Source organism: Pyrgilauda ruficollis, unplaced genomic scaffold, assembly GCF_017590135.1.
Source record: "Pyrgilauda ruficollis isolate IOZ18807 unplaced genomic scaffold, ASM1759013v1 scaffold6, whole genome shotgun sequence".
Classification (NCBI taxonomy): Eukaryota; Metazoa; Chordata; class Aves; order Passeriformes; family Passeridae; genus Pyrgilauda; species Pyrgilauda ruficollis.
In genome coordinates, this window is record NW_024527710.1 from 4,134,288 (window position 1) to 4,154,817 (window position 20,530).

General features: G+C 39.5%; 1 protein-coding gene across 3 annotated transcripts; it reads left to right on the forward strand.

The window, feature by feature from the left end:
• GTF2B (general transcription factor IIB) lies at window positions 1-19,837 on the forward strand. Of its 3 annotated transcripts, none has more exons than XM_041483572.1 (7): window positions 1-174; window positions 2,597-2,703; window positions 12,802-12,935; window positions 16,738-16,884; window positions 17,021-17,150; window positions 17,729-18,010; window positions 19,591-19,837. In XM_041483572.1, the coding sequence occupies exons 1-7, from the start codon at window positions 158-160 to the stop codon at window positions 19,722-19,724; spliced, it is 951 nt and encodes a 316-aa protein (XP_041339506.1). In that variant the 5' UTR covers window positions 1-157; the 3' UTR covers window positions 19,725-19,837. The 3 variants fall into 3 exon arrangements, with proteins under 3 accessions (XP_041339506.1, XP_041339505.1, XP_041339508.1); XM_041483571.1 differs by lacking the exon at window positions 1-174 and adding an exon at window positions 210-733; XM_041483574.1 differs by lacking the exon at window positions 1-174 and adding an exon at window positions 1,011-1,195.
• The last annotated feature ends 693 nt before the right edge of the window (window positions 19,838-20,530 follow it).

Here is a 20,530-nt window from a genome sequence, read left to right on the forward strand (position 1 = left end):
CGCTGCGTGGGCCGAGAGGAAGGGGCAGCACCGCGCGTGCGCCCGCCCCTTCGCGGCACCCGTAGGAGCGCTCGGCGGCCCCGCCCGCCGCTCTCGGGATTTAATTACAGGGGCCGCTCGGCCGCGCGCTGTCCGGCACTGCTGCGGCACCGCCGACATGGCGTCCACCAGCCGGTACGGGGGCGGTCTGGGCGCGGGGGGCCCGAGGGAGGAGTGGGAGCGGCTCCGACATCGCTCCCGTCCGCGGCACAGACAGAAGATGGCCGCGTCGCCCCCGCTACCGCCTGGGGACTGACCGGCGGCCATCGCCGCCCTTGCTCGGCCCCGGTGCTGCCTTTTTAGCGCGGCTCTCGCGGTGTACGGCGCACCGGCTCCTCTCCGGTGTCCTGTTTGTCGGGGCCGTTCCTCAGGGCGTTGGGCGGTCGGGCCTCGGGGCGCCCGCCCCTGTTTGTGCGGGCCGGGCTGGGCCGGGCCGGGCGGCCCCCGGCTGAGCGGCCTCTGAGGGGCTGAGCTGGCCGGCTCTGCGTCTTCATTGCTGGGCAGCGCTCCGAGGAGATGCCGAGTTTTTTTGGGGATTTATGTCCTGTGTGGGGAGCTCCTCGTCAGCCACAGCTCGGTGCGAACGGCGACTCGGCCTGGTCTGTGCCCCGAGCGCGGCTGTGGCGTGGCCTGGCCGGGCCGAGCCCTGCGGGCCTGAGGTGGTACCGCTCGTCCCGCGGCCGGGCAGCCACAGGTGCGGCCCCGTGTCCCCCCTGCTCCGCACTGCCTTGAGCCGAGGTGCAGCTCCCTGGCCTGGCTCCACCTTATCGGGGCCTGGAAACTGCTTTTAGGCTCCCACCCTAAATCCGTACCGGCACTAGACTTCAGCGACCAGACGGGTTTCGGGTTCTGAATTCTTTCCTCTTGGAGACATACCGAGTTTTTCTTTCTAGTCTGAAAGCCCACGAGCAGACTGGAGTGACTCCGTAACTCCTGCTAAACCTGTCCTAGGATCTAGGAAGTGCTTCCGAGTAGTCTCGCTGCAGCTCGGGAGTTATTTGCTGAGATGGCCCTTTATACACGTGCCATGCATTTTCCTTGGGTGTAGGTGGCTTAGTAAATTGATCCCATTGCAAGGAGGACAGCGTGTAGGTGTAGGTGGATAAACCGAGTTAAATTGGCATGGGAAGACGAATTTTTGCAATGTTTTATGAAGGTAAAGTCTGAAACAAAACATGGTTGGTATTCTTTGAGGCATCTGGTGTTTTTTTTTTTTTTTCCTTTTGCTTGGTGTGTCACTCACTGCCTTTTATGTAATGCCAAATGTCAGATAATTGTGAATGCTTTGTCACCAGTCATATGGAACTTGTGGCTGGGAATAGAAGGAAAGTAGTCTAAAGAGCTTTCATGCACTGTTTTGGACATAATTTACATCTGAAGATCTTGTGTTGGCATGCTTGCTGGAGATTTTAATATTAATAGTTATGTTGGTTTTCAGTTTTAGTTTCAGGTTGCAGACATTTTTGTGAACAGTCAGTGGATTAAAATGTTCATTTTTTTTGTATTCTAGACTCATTAGAAAAATCTAAAAAATGAAAATTAAGATGGGAAGTATAGGTTAGGCTGAATTAATGGCAGAAATAATAGTGGAAAATGGGGTAACTCAGAGTAATTCTGTTGGAAAATGTTTTACAATTGGATGGATTAAAAATTGGTTTTTTGGTTTAATCAGATGGAAGTTAGTAGTCATTATCAATTTTTTGAGATCAGCTTCTGTACTCTTGTGCTTTTAAGCTTGAGCAAAATGGCTTTGTGGAATACACAGATCCCAATTGTAAACACTTTTTACTCCAATTTTGAAATAATTTGTTTTAGTAGAATTATGTAACGGTTGTTAATATAAAGTATTTACTTTTGAAACATTTGGTTAGCAGCAATTGGTTGTTGCTTTAGTCAGTAACTGAAAGCTGTTGTATTAAATAATGCTTTATAGGAAGTTGTAATTCTTGAAGATCCATGGGTGTAAAAGAGATCCCTGTTTTCAGAACTTCTTGTCATGTAATTGCCTTAGGAGCTGATTATTTTTGTTAAGATTTCACTATTAATTGCATAATTTAAAATGGCATTTATTCTTCAAATACTTTAAATAAACCAGTGTTTGAATTGGGAATTTTCCAAACATACATGTTGTATGTGCACTACTTCCTGAGTTAAAAACCTGGTAAATAATACTGTTCTGAGTAGCTCATGGAAATGCACATTTGGAATGAAGAAATCGCTACTAACTTCTTGGGAAACTTCATTTAGCAGTAGTTTAAACATAGTGTAACTCAATCAGGTCTGTTATGTAGATTTTTAGTGTTTTGATTTGAAGTGATTTTGGTACAAGATACATTACAAGAAAATTGTAATTTAGGTGATCTGAAGTCTTGATTGTCCAATCTAGTGTTACAGCATTCATATAAAAAGTGCCACTCAGGTAATCAAGTTAATATTCTGTAATTTAAATCATTAACTGCTGTATTACTGAGGTGTTTTTATCATGAAGGAACTCTTTTGCTTTTGGTGTACAGCCTGCTTGTTTAATAGTAATGAATAATTCTCATTTGTTCCTTAGTTTGGATGTACTTCCGAGGGTGACTTGCCCAAATCATCCAGATTCCATTTTAGTGGAGGATTACAGAGCTGGTGATATGATTTGTTCTGAGTGTGGGCTAGTAGTAGGTAAGTAGTTATTGATATTTTTATAAATTACCATGTAACCTAAATGGTGTGTATAGGTTTGCACTCTCTTGATGCCTAATTGTGGATGGAAGATTTGATGGGCTGTGTGTTTGTTTGTTTTGGTTTTTTGTGTGGGGCTTAGGTTTTTTTGTGATTGTTTGCTAAAAGCTTACTGCTCTGAATACCCTGTCTTCTGGTAACTTCTTGCACTATGAAAATGATCAAACTCTCTTTAAAGATTGAAAATTTAAAATGTGCTGTGATATGAATTAGAGCATTGCGCTGTCCAGTTCTGTTTTTATTCATGAGTCTTCTTCAGGAAAGTATGAGATGTTATAAAAGCCCTCTGTGAAATAACTTGCTTATAAGAAAAAAAAAAAAAACCACAATACAAAACCAAACCCCAAACAACCTCAGTTTCCCAGCAGCTAGAGGTTGTCTTCTGCCCTGAAAGATTTATCTTTATATGGCTCCTGGCATGTGTGTTTGTTAATCACTTCTCCCAAGGCTTTTAAGACTATCCTAACTTTTCCCACTGGAATTTTGTGGAGCTCTTTTGCTTGGTTTGTGTAGCAGCAACTTCCACAGACGAAACTGTATTTCTAAGTATAATGGAATATTTAAAATGAAAGGCGTTTTCTTTTGTTTGAGTGAGAAAGAGGAAGTTGCCATAAAACCTGCTGTATATACATTTTTATGTATCTTTTCTAGGATGAGCGTCTTACATGCACTTTACTGCCTTTATTCCTTTTATCATGGGAAGCTTTCCATGCTTGTATTATGATAATCCTTTAAACTTCATTGATTTCTGTTAGTTTGTTTTTGGCCATTATGTGAAAAAATCCTCCTTGAGTGTGCATGTTTGTGTGATTCATTCAGTGCTGCTAAATATTTCAGAGTGTTTATATCTCTCTTTCCTGGACTGTGGTGGTTTTGTTTTGCCTTGCTGAATTAAAAAATTTTCATAAAAAGCTGATAGTTAAGGAATTTGTGGTGAAGGTAATACTAATTTAGCCAAGCAACTAAAATAAGTCTTTTTATACAAAAGCAAACTTCTACATAAATTGTTAAAGTAAATGTTAAAGCATTTAAACATGAGTACCAGTTTCCTTTAAAATTATGAAACCGTTTAAAACCTTGAAAGGAAGAGTTACAACTGCTTTGTTAAAAAGGAGTGGTTTAAATTGCATAAATTCTGATAAAGGTCAGTTAATAAATTTACTGGTTAAAAATTCAAAAATCCATAGCAGTATTTCCTACTCAAATGTGATTGTAAGCTTCTCAGTTACTGCTTAAAAATACTTCGGTGCATGTTCAGCTCTTTGCATGGCTGTCACCGAGATTGAGCAAAAGTTTAGAAAAGTTCATCTTGATCAGTTCATAACTTTTAAGTTAGATCTGGTATTGGGAGAAGAGGAAAAGCCTTTTCTTATTAAATGTAATTTTTTGGAACTTGGAATTTGTCAGAAGTCTCACTTCATGTACCTTGTGTTACGTAGTCACAAGGAATTCTTGCCTGAAGAGTTTATCCTCTGTTTTTTCTGAAGTAATAGCATTGGTGAATTCTTTAGTTCAAAGTCTTAGCAGTTTCAATGAGCAGGATCATTAGAATATTAATAGAAACTGTTTCTGAATTGAGTTTTTAATGTGTTTGTAATTATCTTAGTGCAGTTTGCCACCAGCATTACTGGTAGGATAAAAAATGATTTTTAGGTAAGCTTTCTGTGAATTTCTCACCAAAAGGCTTTAACAGTGTTGTGCTGATTGTTCTCATTCTGTGTTGCATTCCTTCAGCTATTTAGCTTGCCTGTGTGTCCAATTCCTTAGCTAGGGTGTCCAGCAGGTAATTTGGAAAACCAGTTAAATAGGGTGACAATAAGTAATCAAAGAGAAGTGACCAAAGAGAAGTGTGAGCACTAAATATTTTCTCACCTAGACTGATAAGATATTTAGGGAAGGTATAAACCAGATGCAATCCTTGATGCCTATTTTCTGGAGATGCTTGTGAAGTAGGGATGTTTTAAAGGAGTGAAGACAAAATTTAGCTTTCATGTGTTCCAAATGCAACTTTTCTCTATTTGTAGCAGATTCCATGAGACACGTTCCCCTTAAGAGACTAACAATTTCATTTCCTGTTTTTGCATCGAGAAGTTTTGTTTCAGGGCTTGCATGCGTCATGATCACACGTGAGCAGAAAATATATTTTGGGATGGACTAAAAGTTACTGGGATCTTTCAGTGAAGGTTTCAGTGATCATTTAGAACAGTTAACCCTCCTCATGCAAAAATTACTATACCTTGTAGCCAAAGAAGTGCTACAGGTTTATTTAAAAATATTTTTTAGTGTCTCCAGAGTGCTGCTGGTGTAAATGGTAAATGCTGAATTTGTGCTCTTACTTTACTGCTGTAAAGTACATGCTGGTAAGAGTTCACTGTTTGGGGTTTTTTTGTGTGTTTTTTTTAGTGTGTGCAGTTTAGCTGTAGACAGAACTAATAGTTTTTGACTTAACTAAGAGTATTTGCATTTGATATTTTTCTTGCTTGCTGTGGTAAAGTACCGTAGTTGCTTATTTATGGAAAGAGTATAAGACTATTATATGTAGAACTGTGTTGTAGGATAAAATAGCTAGTGCATAGATAGTTTTCAGGTTTGTAATCAATTTTCTGGGAATAGGAGATTAAATCAGTATTATCTTGCATTTATCAGGTCTGCAGTTGAAAGGGTAAAGCAATAGAAAATTCTGGGGGAGCAGGAGGCCAGGGCACAGAGGACCTGATCTCTTTATTAAGTGGATTCCATATTTGAGGCAGACCTGTATGTTGCAAGTACTACTTTTTAAAGGGATTGTTGAGAAATTTTTTTATTAGTTATTTTCTACTTACAGGTTTTATTCTTAGTCTCCATAAGATTGAAATTTAAGTTAAATCTAGTATGCTGGGTTTTTTTTTTTTTGCACAGTATTTTCCATGTGTTCTGAATAAACTGGTGTTTTGCTGTGTAGTATTAAAATAATTTAATCTTGTAATGTCATTGTGACTGAAGCTGGTGTTGAGAGTATTATTTCAAAATACTGCTTCATTCTACTAAAAGCTCTCATCTGCCTTTTCATGCTTACTTTTTGTGGATTAGTTTGTGTTCTGTCTTTTCATGGTAATTATTTCCAACTTGTTAACTTTTCCTTCTGCTAATTGCTTTTTGCTTGAAAGGCACTTGGAGGCCTAAATTATAATCATCCATGAAATTTTGATATTAGTCTGGATTGACATGCATTTGAGACTTAGCAAATAAACCTAGACAGAGTTGTTATGACAAGAATAGTGTTTTATTATCCCTACCTTTCTCCAGTCATTCTAAGCTATGTGCTGCAGTAAGGGTTCATGGGCTGGTGGGGGAGTTCATGGCCAGAGTTCTTAGGGCTTAGTTCAGTGTTCATTTAAAACGTTCACCATATCTCATTCTGCAGACAGGGTTGGTAGGGGGACAAGGGTGTTCAAGAACAGAAGGGCTAGTAAATCCTCTTTCTTGACAGGCAGATACTTTGCTTACTACCTTATAGGCAGTAAAAAAGGCTGGGAATCAGCTCATATGCCAGAAGGGACTGAAGAAAGCGGAGTAAAAGTGGAAGACGCAGCACTGAATTTTCTTGGCGTAGCAAGGTGGTGATGTGAATTTCAGCAGAGGATAGGAACAAATCTGGTGGCATGTACTGCTATGTAGTATCTCAGGTACAAGGATTCCTCAGGTTAGGAATACCTTTTGTAGACATTCCTTAAACTTCTATATAGATAGCTTTGTTAAATGTTGTCTTAGTGTGCAGGAGTTAAGCAGTGAGGAATTTATTTTCAGTGTGTAGTAAGTGATTTTCTCTAGCTGGATAGGTCTGTCTGCTTCACTAGGCAGGTGTGGCTGAAACAGTGCTCTGTTTCAGGGATCTGCTTTGGGGAGCCTTCTTTGGTAAAAAAGCAGAAGTCTGTCTCCAGCTGATGAGGATCCTTGGAAACACATCAACTCGTTAAAGCTTTGAATCAGATTATGACCAATATTCAGACATTTCTGCCCTGTTCTGTGTATTACCTGAGTGTTCAGTTGAAGAATTTTAGGGAAAAATAGTCTGTAGTCTGTGGTCAGCACTAAGGCTGTTACAAAAATCTGTCTGAGGATTTGTTTGGCTGATGCTTCTGACAAGTTTGAGATCAAAATGGTGCATTGTAAATTCAAGTGTGGTCCATGAAGAATACGTAAGATTTGCCTATACTACAGGTTTGTTTTTTTTTCTCTTGGTAGTGTAATAAACAAGTAGGAAGGGGTTTCACAATTGTCTCTCAACCGGCCAGTTAATTACTCAGGTTTTCTGTCATTAGGGATAAGATTGTTTGCTTCTGAATAGCTGCTTGTTTTTTCTGAAAACCAAAGACACCTTTTATTCCTTCTCAGCTGTTGTAGTATCCAGTAACTGGCGAAGGTGCTTAAGTACTTCTGGCTTGCATCCCATAGAGGGCAGTTACATCCATAGGGGAAAAATCTTTTAATGTTTGGCTGTATGTTCAGGTTTACTCCTTTCTGCAAGTATTGTCCATCTTTAAAACAGTAATTCTTAATTCAAAGAATTGCTTAAAAATAAGCAAAAAATCTTTAGATATGGATATGTATTAGCAGCCTTTACATGCTTGGTGTTCAGACTACTAAAAAGTGTCTGACAGAAGTTGGTTCTTGGGAAAAAAAAAACTCTCTGCATTCAGAGGAAAGCTAATTATAAAGTATACTGATGCTTAAAGATATTCTCAATAGTTGAGTCTTGCATGAGCATTCACAGACACTTAATACAGGAAATTTATAATATGAAGAAAGTAACCTGCTTGCCTTTCTCAGCCAGCATTTCAAATAGTCTGTTTTAATTCTAACCCTTTTCAGCTTTGAAGGCAAAGGGTGATGCTTCTAAGTGTTTGGCAGTAATGCTTGTAAGAGTGGAAACAGACTTCAGATGTTAAAAGTTAGCATATTTTGTCAGGCTTTCTAACACACTGCTCTTAGCAGTTTTGAAATTTGAAAATTTCCTGGAGGGTGGAGGAAGCTTTCTAGTTAGTGGGTTTTTCGCTAGCGACCTGAGGCATTTGAGGGCCACTAATGGTTCCATTAGGTGATTTTCTAGTATGTAACAGCATCATTTTGAATCAGCCTATTTAGGGAGTGGTTCTTGCTTCTTTACCAGGCTGACAAGGTAATTAGGCAAACAAGGGCTGGAAACAGTCTGAACTCCTCTGATGGAAAAAGAGTCTCAAGTACTGTGATGTAGGGTAGATAGGGCACAGCGTTTTTAATTGAGATTCTGTAGTTTGGAGCATCCTTCACAAGTATTTGAGTCGTTAATCTTTTAAAGGCCTCAAGTCCTGGGGAGGTGTAACTTCAGTTGACCAGACTTGTCCATCTGATCATTTAACATTTCTGCTCTCATTTGCTTCTTCCAAAATCATTATGCAAGCTGATGGCTTAGGAAGCCTCTAAGTCCTTTTAGATTTGTCATCATATTCATATGCAGGAACTGCTAAGCCTTTGTTCTTGTAGCAGTCATTTGCCTGAGGTGCTGTACTGTCTGTTTCAATCCATAGTTGCCTTTTGGTACTGGTGTGATGCTGTTGATGTCTGGCAACTAGTTAAAATCATCGGTGGCTTTTTTGTTTCTTTGCTTGTGGGGGTTTTATGTTTTGTTTAGCCAACTGAAAGCCTGCTTTAGTTATTTTAACTGTCTTGTGAATAGACTGGTGTTGCTGGTTGTGATGATAAATTGGTGGTGGTGACAATTCATTGAAAACAAGATAACTTTTACAAAGAACACTAATGTCTTACTGAGGGCTGGAAATTTTGTAGAAAACGTGGTGACTGTAAAATTGTGTTCATTTATTTTTTCCCCTCTCCATGAGTTTATTCTGTGGTAACATTTAATACATCTGGTCCTTAATAGAAGGTATAAGGCTGAAAAATGGAAAAAAAGGTTGTGTGCTACCATATGGGGCAGTATATAAGCTAATAAATAGAATGTGGAGTAGATACACCTGGAGTACTGTGTCTAGCTCTGGGCTTCTCTGTACCAGGAAGAGAGACTTGCTGGAGCAAGTCCAGAAGAAGGTTGCAAAAGTGATTTAGGAGTTAGGAGAGTCTTGAGACCTGAAGCTTGACCCGACTCTGTTCAGCCTGGCTCTGTGCAATTTCATGTCTTCTTCATTCCCTCCAGCTTGCAGCCTCCTCCTTAGTTTTTTCACTGTAGTTTGTCACAGCACCTCATTACTCTGCTTAATAAGGAGCTGACTGAAACTTAAGTGTAATCCTATGTATATATACACACATTTATATTGAAATTTGGCATTGTAAAATGCTTTTAATTAAAAGTATAATATATGTGCTCACTAGATGGCAGCAGATTCCTTAACTAACGGTGAGAAATCATTCTCTACTAACAGTAGGTATTTCGGGTCTGCAGAGCGCAAATCAGCTTTTAATACTGTATTTATGCTAAATTTAAAGTATTAGTTAACAATATGCAGAACTCAATGCAATGTACAGCTAACATTAGAGCTCCTCTGAAAAGAACTTAAGAACATGAAGTGTTTCACGACTGGATATGGAAGATTACATTGCTCATGAATGCCATCATATTTCTTGTTTTGGTTAGACATATTCAGTATTAAGCTATCTTGTCTTCTTATAACAGATAGTGCAAAGTGCAGAAGGAGAAGAAAATACATATGTGTTATGAGTTACTGTAAATTTTGATGTGTAGCTATTTTAAACTAAGTTTCAAAAACTGCTCAAAAGTCTATTTTAAAATAATTTTTGAGTCTGACCTGAGTTTGGTCTTGCATTTCTGTAACACATGCTCTTTGCATGTGTCACTTGTGAAGAAAAGTAACCTTGGCCTGAGGTTTTCTGTTCTGAGTAGCACTTGTGCATTTTATTAAATGAGCTTTTCAGATGATGAGTAACCTGAATTTGGTTACCAGCCAGGGAAGCTGGCAGTGTGTGTTTGCACTGGACTCTGTGTGTTAGACTGTATTTTAAAGAGACGCTGAATACTGGAAGAGTAGTTTATGAAAAGAAATGGAGCAATGGAGAAAAATTAATCTGTTCAGAAAGTACTTTGGGATATCAGCCTGGAGATACATGCAAAAACAACAGTTTACAGGACCAAATCCTTGTGAAATGCATTTCAGAGGAGGAAACTGAGAAAGTGAACTCATCTGTTAGAGGAAAATCAAATTAAGGAGTATCTAATATGACTGTATGTAGTGAAGCCCTTTTGTTCAAAAGGACTCTATGAAAAGGAAGTAACCAAGGAATATGTGGCCACTCCCATCCTTACTGCAGTTTTAGAGGGTTGTCCAAACCAATACAAGAATGTGAGAAAGCAGAGACAGCTGTATAGTGTACTTATTGGAAGCTTTTTTACTCTCATGTTGGACTGTTGGACCCATATTGCAGCTTGGGAAAGCCAGTCAGCAGGGTATGACCTAGAAAATTCAGTTTAAAATTTGAAATCTTTACTCAGGACCCATTTTCAAGGCTTTCTTACACGGCCTTTTGTAAGACTAAGTGTAGTATTTTAAAGTTTTGCTTTGACCACTTAGAGTGAGGCTTAGTAGCATCTGTACCAATAGCACAGTTCCAAAGTGTTTTTTCTGTATTGAAGAATTAAAGATAATAAATGCTGCATTTTGTTTCTTGTTTTAGTTTCTTGTTGAACGGGATAATCCAGCTAATCTTGCTTGTGGCTGAATATGTTTTCCATCTATGGAAACCTGTGGGCTTATTTGTTCCATTTTCATTAGTACTTCTAGCTTCTGTCACACTTTTATAGAAGCCTTTTGAAAGATGGAATGTGCTGCCCAGGATTTCTGTATATTTTCTGTGACACTGACAGTACACAGAAAAACTGCTTTTCTGTAGCAGGTTTCTTGGCAAAACGAAGATATTTGCATACTGCATCTTAATTACACAAATACTTTATATTCAGTGATTTGTTCTACTTAATCTTTTCTTACTCTGACATAGTAGTCTCAGTCTTCCGTTTGTGATGTGTTTATCAAAGCAGGCAGTGATGTAGAACTTTTTTGTTAGAGCAGGAATGGTTCATAACTCACAAGAGGCAGATCCCTGAGTGAGTCATTTAGGTCATTCCCACTTGTGTGGAAAAATATTACATCATTGCTCTGTACTCAGTGTTCTATTTATACCATGCCAGAATTTTAAGTACATTTTTCTTTTTTTAGATGCTGTAAACAGTATTGGGGGTTTGTCTAAAAGTAAAGTTACTGCTAGGCCATAGAAGGAGCATTACTGAATCAAATATTTACAGAGAGTCCAGGAGTCAGAGGAGCACACTGTCTGCAAATTCAAGCTTGCCAAGGGTGTGGGGGTTGACCTTTGTAGCAGAAAGAGTAAAAGGCAGCACAGATTGGTTCTATCCTTAACCCTGTAGCTTTTCATGGTTGTTTTTTTTCTTCTTCCTCTTGGTTTTTATTAGAGCAGTAAATAAAGGTGGATCCGTAGTTATGAACAGGTCTGATGATATTGATGAGAGCACCTTTATCCTAAAGTTTTTGGTTTGGTTTTTTTTTTTTTTTTTTTTTTTTACACCTTTATCCTAAAGTTTTTGTTTTTTTTTTTTTTTTTTTTTTTTTGGTAGCAGTTTCTTTTGGTTCATTCACAGCTTTCAATTCCAGGCATCCTCCTTGCATAATTTTATGTTAAAAATTGAGTTATTCTGTCAGAATAGAGCTCTCTTGTATCCCTTGGGGAATTCTGCAGTTGCATCACTCTGTCCGCACTTTTCTGCATTTTCTCCAGCTTCAGATCTTGTATTGTTGGCAGACTGCTTTTTTCTGTGTTCACCAGGTTAAATCGGCCTCTGATTTCATTCTAAGACTTTCATACTGTAAACTGTGCAGTCAGTGCTACATTTTTTTGCAGACATTTCTCTCACAACAAACTTAAACATTGATAAAGGTGATGAATTTTTCCTCAGGTTTAGCTAAGGGTGCCAATTATTCTGAAGTTTCTTCTGAGCGTATTCTGCTTTACTGCAGAACACCAAGAAAAATGTCCTTTTTGTGTTCTTTCTTACATGTGTTCTTAAAAATTCTGTAGTATTGCTCTGGAGGCAACACCTTTGTGATGCAGCTTTTATCAGCTCTTTGAATACAATGAACTGTGCTGGGTTTGGGGCTGGGGTTTGTGTTTTCTTTTGTGTTTCTTTCCCCCCCTTCCCTCCTCCAAGACTGTAGGGCTTTTGCCTGTATCAAAATGTTGGTGAGAATTATTTCTCAAACTGGTAAGTTGCTGTAGGAAAGGTTTAGGTGAATGTGAAATGGAGAGGACTGCAAGGAAAGTTGTTTCAATCAGAAGATGTGGTGCTTTTCCTTTTTATTCTGAATCTGTACTGAAAATCTTCCAGTTACAACAGGGTTGTTTGTGTTTAAGAAAAAGTAGTTGAATATATATATACTTTATGTTGATACTGTCAAGCATCATGAAGTTGGGCAGGGTCACAACTGTCTTCAAGAACAAAAACTGAACTGCAAAATGTCATCAATGGTGAGTTAGAAGGTACAAAATTGGGAGTACAAAGGACCTGGAAATGATTCAAGAGAAGTAATTTACTATGGCTTGATGGGATTGTGCATGATGGGTAATGCATATGTACACTATTAACACATGGCAAGTGTGATAGAACTTGTTAAGTTACAGCAACTGAGTCATTGAGAACAATCCACAGGCAGTCCTGACTTCAGCTTGAAATTGAGATCTTGATTCCTTTTGTGTATTGGAAATGCCATGATGTTCTTAATGGATAATCCATAAAGGTGACAGTTCCTGGTTTCTGGATGCATTTCTTTAGTTATTTATGTCTTCTGTGCAGCTCTGGTTGCATTTTTTTTTCCATTGTAGATCCTGAATGTTCTGGTTTGTTGTCCTGCCAGTTACTGTTGTGTTTGGGAATGCCGGCAGACTGCCTCCTTAGAGCGCAGAGCTCAGATGCCAGACTCAATGTTTCATGCAATATTTTAAAGCATTGTGTCAATGTAGACTGTTGCCTTGCGTTCTCAGGTGACCGGGTCATAGACGTGGGGTCGGAGTGGAGAACGTTCAGCAATGACAAAGCAACCAAAGACCCATCTCGAGTCGGGGATACCCAGAATCCTTTGCTCAGTGATGGCGACTTGAGTACAATGATTGGCAAGGTAACACTGGAAATACTGAATTTTACTGAGTCTTTTTATTTCAAGTACCAGATGGTACGTCCATAGAGAAACGATACAACATATGTATTTTTGAAGAGATTTTCACCTGAACTGAAGTTGCATCTTTCAACAGTGTGTAAAATGTGGGCCTTTCCTGGGGATAGAAGGAAAGGGCCAACCTTTGCAAAAAACCAAAAAGTTTGCAGTGCTATGGGGTTACTTGCTACGCTTAGATATGTTGCTATAAATAGGAAAGCTGATTTTGCAATTTTAAAAGAAGCATACTTTGACTTAGCAAGTGTATTTGAGGTGGTTCTGAAATTAATGTTGAGATCTCAATAGATAGTGCTGCTGTTTTTTGGTTGTAAAATCTGTATTAGATTCATATTGGAGACCTGGAGATCACAATTTACATGTTCTTTCAATTAATGTTAAAACATTAAATGTAGAATTCTTTCATGGTGTGAGTGCCTCAAAGGAAAGTATTCAATCTATCCTTGGGCTGAAATTTTATGGTGCAATCCTATCCTGCTGTTTGTCCTGAGAGCAAGCAGGACTAGCCACACAAGTGCATTCCCTTTAATGAAGCAGTGACCCAGGTAAGTTTTAATTGTTGTACTTTCTTCTTCATATTTTACTGCAAGATCCAAATTAATTTTTTGTGTGTTTCATGAAAAGGGGTGCAGTTGCTGACTAAGAATGTTTTGCTGCTTTGTGTTTTCTCAGAAGCTTTTGTCCCAGTGATATTGCTAGGATGAAGTGCCTAAATATGTATGTATAGGACAGTGTGCAGCATACTTTTCGTCCAAGAATTCTTAAAAGTGAGAAAGTCAACAAGAGAATACTGATGGGCAGCTAATTTTCACCATTAGTGAAAAAGAAGCCTTCTCTTTGAGGAAATGCCCAGTCAGTTTGATTCAGTCAGTAGGATGACCTGAGCTCCTTTAGAACCTGCGCATTGGAAAAGACAAAAGACATTTCGGCTAAAGACAGGTTTTGTGTCCAGGTGATCAGTGACTTGTGCTGCTAACCCCCTTCCCTCTGGACATTCAGTTCCTAATTTGGAATAAAGAGGGATAGCAACCTTAGTGAGAGAATTAAAGACACACAGGTACTTTGATGAAAAGTTTGTTTGCCCATGAAAACTAGTAACTTTCAGAGCTGGACATTGAACTAATGAAAGTTTTTCTGTGAAGCAGAACATCCCAGAATAGGCTGGAGCAAACTTGCTGTAGCAGAGTGCCATTCCATAAAGACGAGAGTTTCAGTGTGGCATGATTTAACCTATGAGAACTGAATAAAAAGTGCTGGAGCTGCCAGGATTGTGTTTGGGATTGTAGAGGGGGCAGTTGGTCCAACTGTGGATACTTTATTTGCACGGGGAGGAATTGCGGAAAAGGTGCATTACTTTCTGTGGGAAATTGAGAGTCCCTTTGACAAACCCCAGGATGTTTTCTGCACAAGAGTTCCTGTGTTTGTCTTGCTAGTAAGCAGGAGCTCTGCGATGTCAGTTCCTTGATGTGAGCTCTGTATCAGGGCCTGCTTTTTTTTCAGTTGTTTGGAAGGAAGTGAATGGCTTTAATGAGAAGATGCTGAAGACATCTGTCAGTGCAGAAAGGGCATGAATTTTGCAGCAAGGAAGTAGTACATTTCTCAAGCAGTCATCTGAAGTCCCTGCTAGCAGTAGGTTGGGATGTGGTTGAACACTAGATAGACACAGTGGTTGAGCAAGGGTGAAATTGGTGTAGTCTTGAAGAGGGTAAGTAGTATCTGACAGAGTACAGAACAACCTTTGTGAGTTCCAGAGAATGAAACAAGGTAAGATTATTATTTTCCCAGTTAACAGCAAGTTTTATTATGGCCTGGAATGGACCCCATATTTGTGTGCCAGAGGTGGCTTTCATATGGGACAGGACCAGGGCTATGCTTGACATAGGACTGCAGATAATAAAATCTTTACAGCTGACCTTCTCCATCCTTGCAAAAACACCCCCACCAGAAAAACCCCTAAAACACCCACCTGTGTTGTGGGAAATCCAACAGAGAAGGACATGGATAATTCTCATGGCATGTCATGTTAGATCTGTTGTAGACTCCTGGGAACGGAGTTGGAAATGGAGTCTCAACCAGTTACAACAGTATTGCTTTGTAACAGTAGAGGAAGAGGGTCAGTTCTGCTTCACAAAGTAGTTTGTCTCTCTTTCCTCTGGGAAGGCAGGAGGTGCTGCTCTGGGGCCCCTTCCTGCAGGGATGTGTGATCTGTATGTGTTAGCTGCTCTGCCTGTGCAAAGGGATTAATTCCTAATTGGCCTTAATGTGTAAGGAACCCATCTGTCTGAGGCAGCAGCAGCAGCCTGCATTGGAACAATTAATTTGCCTGTAAAGAGGAGGGTGAATAGCATAGTTGGCAGTGCTGGAAGTAGTTTGAATTCCACAGGCAGGTCTTCAGGATACTGGCACAGAGCTGTAACTCTGAAATAAGATACTGTATGCTGCAATTGATCTGATTACAATGCAGATCAGTTGGAGACATGGTGAAGTGTCACGTTAATTGTGACTTCATTGCCAGAATGTTATATTTATTTTTAAAATTCTAAAATAAAATTAAAGAAAAATAACTCAACAAGCATTTTTTAGTTTTGCTTTGATACAGGGAGCTCTCTTCTAGGAATCTAAAAGAAACTGTAAGTTTTGTTTTCTGTCTTGTGGAAAGTGTCTTTTGTTACCTTTGCTAGTTAATTGATTCCTTTTTTTGTAGTAACTGCAACTCCAAGAGAATTTGTATTGGTTGAACAAAGATCCAATGCAATCTCTTGGCATAGAATTCCTATCCTTTGATCCGATCTCTGAAAGAAAGCTGGCTTTTGTTAAACTGCATGGCCTGGATCTGGAAGTGCTATATTGATAAACAGAAGGTATCAGGGGCTGATGATTGAAAAAGGAGAATGGATCCATCAGACTGATCCATGTGAGCTAGTTGTACTGGGTAAGAAGACTGCTGGATCGGGGGGCATGCCTTGGTGCTGTGGTTAACCACAAATCAGTGATGTGGGTGATACTGATCATACTTGCTGCTGCTGTGGTGAAATACTGAGGTACAAAGGTGTTGAATGCCAGCATTGTAAACCTCCACTGAGCCCCTTCAGAGATTGTCACTGTTTACTTTACTGCATTTTTTCACTTTAGTTACCTTGAAGGGTGTTTCCAGGATTGTATCCAGGAGGTTTCTGTTGTGTTTGAAAGCCAAACAGGCCACAACAGTAAACCACATGATTCATAAAGTCAACTTCATTTCAGTTAAAACTGTGTGGCTTCTGTCTTTTTCCATGAAGGGAAAGGAACTCCTAACATGGTTGTCAAGGGCTGAAATCAATAAAGCATTATCCCTCAAAGCTCTAGAAGGAAAGTAGATGGTACATTTAAATGACAAATGCAGGGACAATTTCTGTGGTTTATGTAAGCAATTGAGGTGGAAGAGTTTTCCACCCTTTTTATAGTTGTGAGTTGAATACTGGGCATGGCTCTTGAAGAGGGCTCTCATCAGCAAGGTAAAATCCTTGTCTACTTTCACTCCATAGAAAAAGATCTGAGGTCTCTGGGAAGCAATTCACAATTTGAGACTGGTATAGAACTTGTGTGGAGCAGTGCTCGATTGAGTTACTTTCAGTGATGTTTATTTGCACAACTGTTGGAACTGATGCCTTGAATTAAAATGTATAAAGCTGGAAGATGTTTGCTCTTGAAGTGAGCAGGAAGTGGCTTAGTTGCTTGTATTATTGATGATACAAATTTTTCTTTTCAGGGCACAGGTGCAGCAAGTTTTGATGAATTTGGGAATTCAAAGTACCAAAATCGCAGAACTATGAGCAGCTCTGATCGTGCAATGATGAATGCTTTCAAAGAAATTACGAACATGGCAGACAGAATCAACCTCCCTAGAAATATAGTTGTAAGTTCATGTCTCCCTTCCTTAAATTGTTCTGGCATTGACTTAGTTAGCATAATATAATGAGCACATGAATTTTTGATATTGCTGCTAATTAAATGGCCTAGAGTTAATTAAATTTCATCTTCTTGCATTGAAGGATCGAACAAATAATTTATTCAAGCAAGTGTATGAGCAAAAGAGCCTGAAGGGGAGAAGTAATGATGCTATTGCTTCTGCTTGTCTCTACATAGCCTGTAGGCAAGAGGGTGTTCCAAGAACATTTAAAGGTAAGCTTTCAGTGATACAGACTCAATTTTGCTATGAAGGAAAGGTTTAGTTACTGTCACTGTAGGAGGTTGGTTTTCTTATTCCTGAACTTTGTCAAATTGGTTGTTCTCAGCTGTAGCTCACCTTTGAGGGAAGGGGTAGAAGGGTCTGTGGGAATTTATGTTTGTGGAGTAGGCTCTAGGGCATGGGGGTTTTAGCATTTGAAAATTATTTTGAGTGTTGGTGAAACTTAAAAAGCATTGCTTTGATCAGAAGATCGTGGAGATTGTTGTAAATCATTTAACTGAATTTTAACTAGCAGTTCTGTAGTAAATCTGTGCAACTTTTCCCTAACAGAGATGCAATTCTCTAGCATTCAGTACCAAATTTCCTTACTAAGTGAGGTGTATTAGTTAGTGCCTTGTGATATATGTGCACTGACTGAAGTTTCACAAATGGTCAGAGCTTATTTAGTGATGGTGGCCTTCAGGACATTGGCCTTCTTTGTGGATCTTAATATATTGAGAATCAAGTTTGATTATTTTCGGGGCAACAAATGCTGTGAAGCCTAGGATTTAATTTATACTCTTTTTTTCAGAAATATGTGCAGTGTCCAGGATTTCAAAGAAAGAAATAGGCCGGTGTTTTAAACTTATTTTGAAAGCTCTGGAAACCAGTGTTGATTTGATTACAACTGGAGACTTCATGTCACGATTCTGTTCTAATCTGGGTCTTCCCAAACAAGTACAAATGGCAGCAACACATATTGCCCGTAAAGCTGTGGAATTAGATTTGGTTCCTGGGAGAAGCCCTATCTCTGTAGCAGCTGCAGCTATTTACATGGCATCACAGGCCTCTTCAGAGAAAAGGACACAAAAAGGTAAAACTTGACTTTTTTTGGTCTTTTTTGGTTTGTTTTTAGTTTGCCATGTCTTCCTTCCTGAAAGAAACTTCAGTATTGCTGTAAAACTTGGATGAGGCCTGTGCAAACAGTGATAAGCTCCATTCTAACTGCATGCAGCAAGGACCAAACCAGGATCTCCTAGTCCCCAGAATGAACATGGAGTAATTGGCTATACTCAGTGTAAACTGAGTTCATTTTCTTCTGGTATTAGGAGTTGGATTCTTGAATGCAATGGACCAGTGCATTCAAATGAGCATAATAATTTAAGTTCACCTATGCTAATATTTTTGTTTCCATTTTTCTGCTCTAAAGTATTCCAAACAGGAACTTGGTGGCAGTTGCAGGAAGCACTTGGGCTTTGGAGTACGTTGACTCCTTAATCATTCCTGCAGCCAGTGAATTGCCTGCATTAGTACATGGTCCTTACTGTGAGCCTGTGGTAAAGATGGAAAGTGTGGGAAGGCAAGGTTTGCTGTGGACCAGCTGGGGCAGATTCCCTGCTGGTAGGGTAGCCTTGGGGAGCCAGTAAGGAGTTCAGGGCTCTTGAGCCGCAGAGTAGCATAGATCAGCCCCTGGGGCTCAAGGGAATGAGGCTACAGGGCAGTGATCACTGAGGAAAGAAATTTGCTAAGGCTGCAGGGGGTAGAACTTGATGTGAGAAATGGATTCAAGTGCTCCGCTGAGTTGTCCAGTCCAGAAATGTTGAAAATGTAGCAATTTCTTAATGGAGCATTCCTTTTGGATAAAGAATAGCTTTTATCTGTCAGGTTGTGGTGTTTTGTTCTGCATTTTTAACTGCTTGTGTCCCTGGAGTTTCCATCCTGTTGGCACTTTCCTGGGCCTGTGAGTGATCTGGGGCCCAGGAAGTTCAGTACCTTCATCCTTGCTGGTTGTGAGCTACTGGATTGCATCTCTTAAGAGTGATAATTAAAATACAGCTGCTTGCCATGGACACCACAACTCCACACTGCTCCAGTGTTTTTGGACAGTGCTGAAGCTTTTCATGCAGTTCAAGGCTTAAATTCCTGACTTGACTAACTCCTGAATAAATTTAAGTTTCTGTGCATCTCAAACAAGTGTTCCCTCAGCTTGTTAGACAGTGGTGTGTGCTTCTGCCATATTTCTTGGTGCATTTTAAGATAAATGTATTTCATGCTTAACTGAAGGTATCAGTTTTTGTCTGTGACTCAGTTTTTTGCTTGTTTTTGCTTATATTTAATCAAAGCATAAAAATGAAGATCCAGAAGTTGATGATGATTTGTTAAAATATTGGTGGTCATATGTAGTAGATGTTTCTAATTACTTTGACACTCTTAGCCCTCTTCCAATTTAAAGTTTGTTATTCCACAATTTATAGGTTAAGCTAAACTGTGGCACATAAGACAGACTTACGTATCCAAAATATTAGTCACCACAGTTAAAACCATTTGTAACAGGCTTTTGGGGGAGTTGCAAATGAAGCAAGTGTCCAGTGCCTCTTGATAAGTTATGCTTGCTGGTTTCTTGATTACAAATGGCAAAAATAAAACTAACCACTTCTCTGCTTTTTGTTGTAGAAATTGGTGATATTGCTGGTGTGGCTGATGTTACGATTAGACAGTCATACAGGCTGATCTATCCTCGAGCTCCCGATCTTTTCCCAGCAGACTTCAAGTTTGATACTCCAGTAGACAAACTACCACAGCTGTGAGATTGCAGAGGGTTAATTTCTGTTAACCCCGCCCCCCCCAAAAAAAACCAAAAAAACCCAACAAAAACAAACTCTTTATTTTTGCCTATAATAAAGGATGTACAAAGTGTTAATATTGGGTCTTCGTGTTGTGGAACTGGAGGATATGGAGATGGAGCAAACTGCTGGAAGGCAGCATACATTCCAAGGGTGAACAAGCTGATTGTGTGGCATTTTGTATGTATATATTAGTGGAAGTAAATATTTAATATCTGTTGCAACAAATTTAATTTGATACTGTTGTACTTAGATTTCTTTTGTAGGGATCTAGTAAGATGTATTTTGGAGAATTTAAAATATTGTGTAATTCCCAAATAAACTGTTTTCCAAAAACACCATCTTGTGGTATGACTGCAATGTGACATGCACGTACTGTTGTACATGCTGAGAACTGGAATGCAGTCCATGGAATGGTGGAGTGAGCTTCATACTTGTGGGCTTGGTCACAAGGCTGCTTAAATGCTCACTTTACAGACAATTTCTGATTTCTGAAGTGCTCTGGTAGTTGTAGGGAGCTGTAGGTGTGGGTGCTTGCACCCAGAATGTAAACAGTTGCTGAAAAGCTGTTCCAAGTTTTGTACAGCTGCTGAATATTTCCAGACTGGTTGCAAAAGGATTAATCCCACCTTGGCACAGTCTCCCTGATTCTCACTGTCTCTGCTATGAATTTGAGGTAATGACAAAGCAGCTACTGAGAAGCATGAGGACTCACTTCAGTTGAATTCCTGGTAACTTCATGATGCTTAGTACTGTACAAAGAAAAGTAA

What these genes read in the sequence shown, in the direction of transcription:
- GTF2B (XM_041483571.1), top strand. Translation starts at nt 579, where the DNA reads ATGTCCTGTGTGGGGAGCTCCTCGTCAGCCACAGCTCGGTGCGAACGG. An exon ending in ACCTCCCTAGAAATATAGTT is followed by an intron (nt 16,885 to 17,020) that starts GTAAGTTCATGT and finishes CTTGCATTGAAG; the next exon opens with GATCGAACAAATAATTTATT. An exon ending in TGTTCCAAGAACATTTAAAG is followed by an intron (nt 17,151 to 17,728) that starts GTAAGCTTTCAG and finishes TCTTTTTTTCAG; the next exon opens with AAATATGTGCAGTGTCCAGG.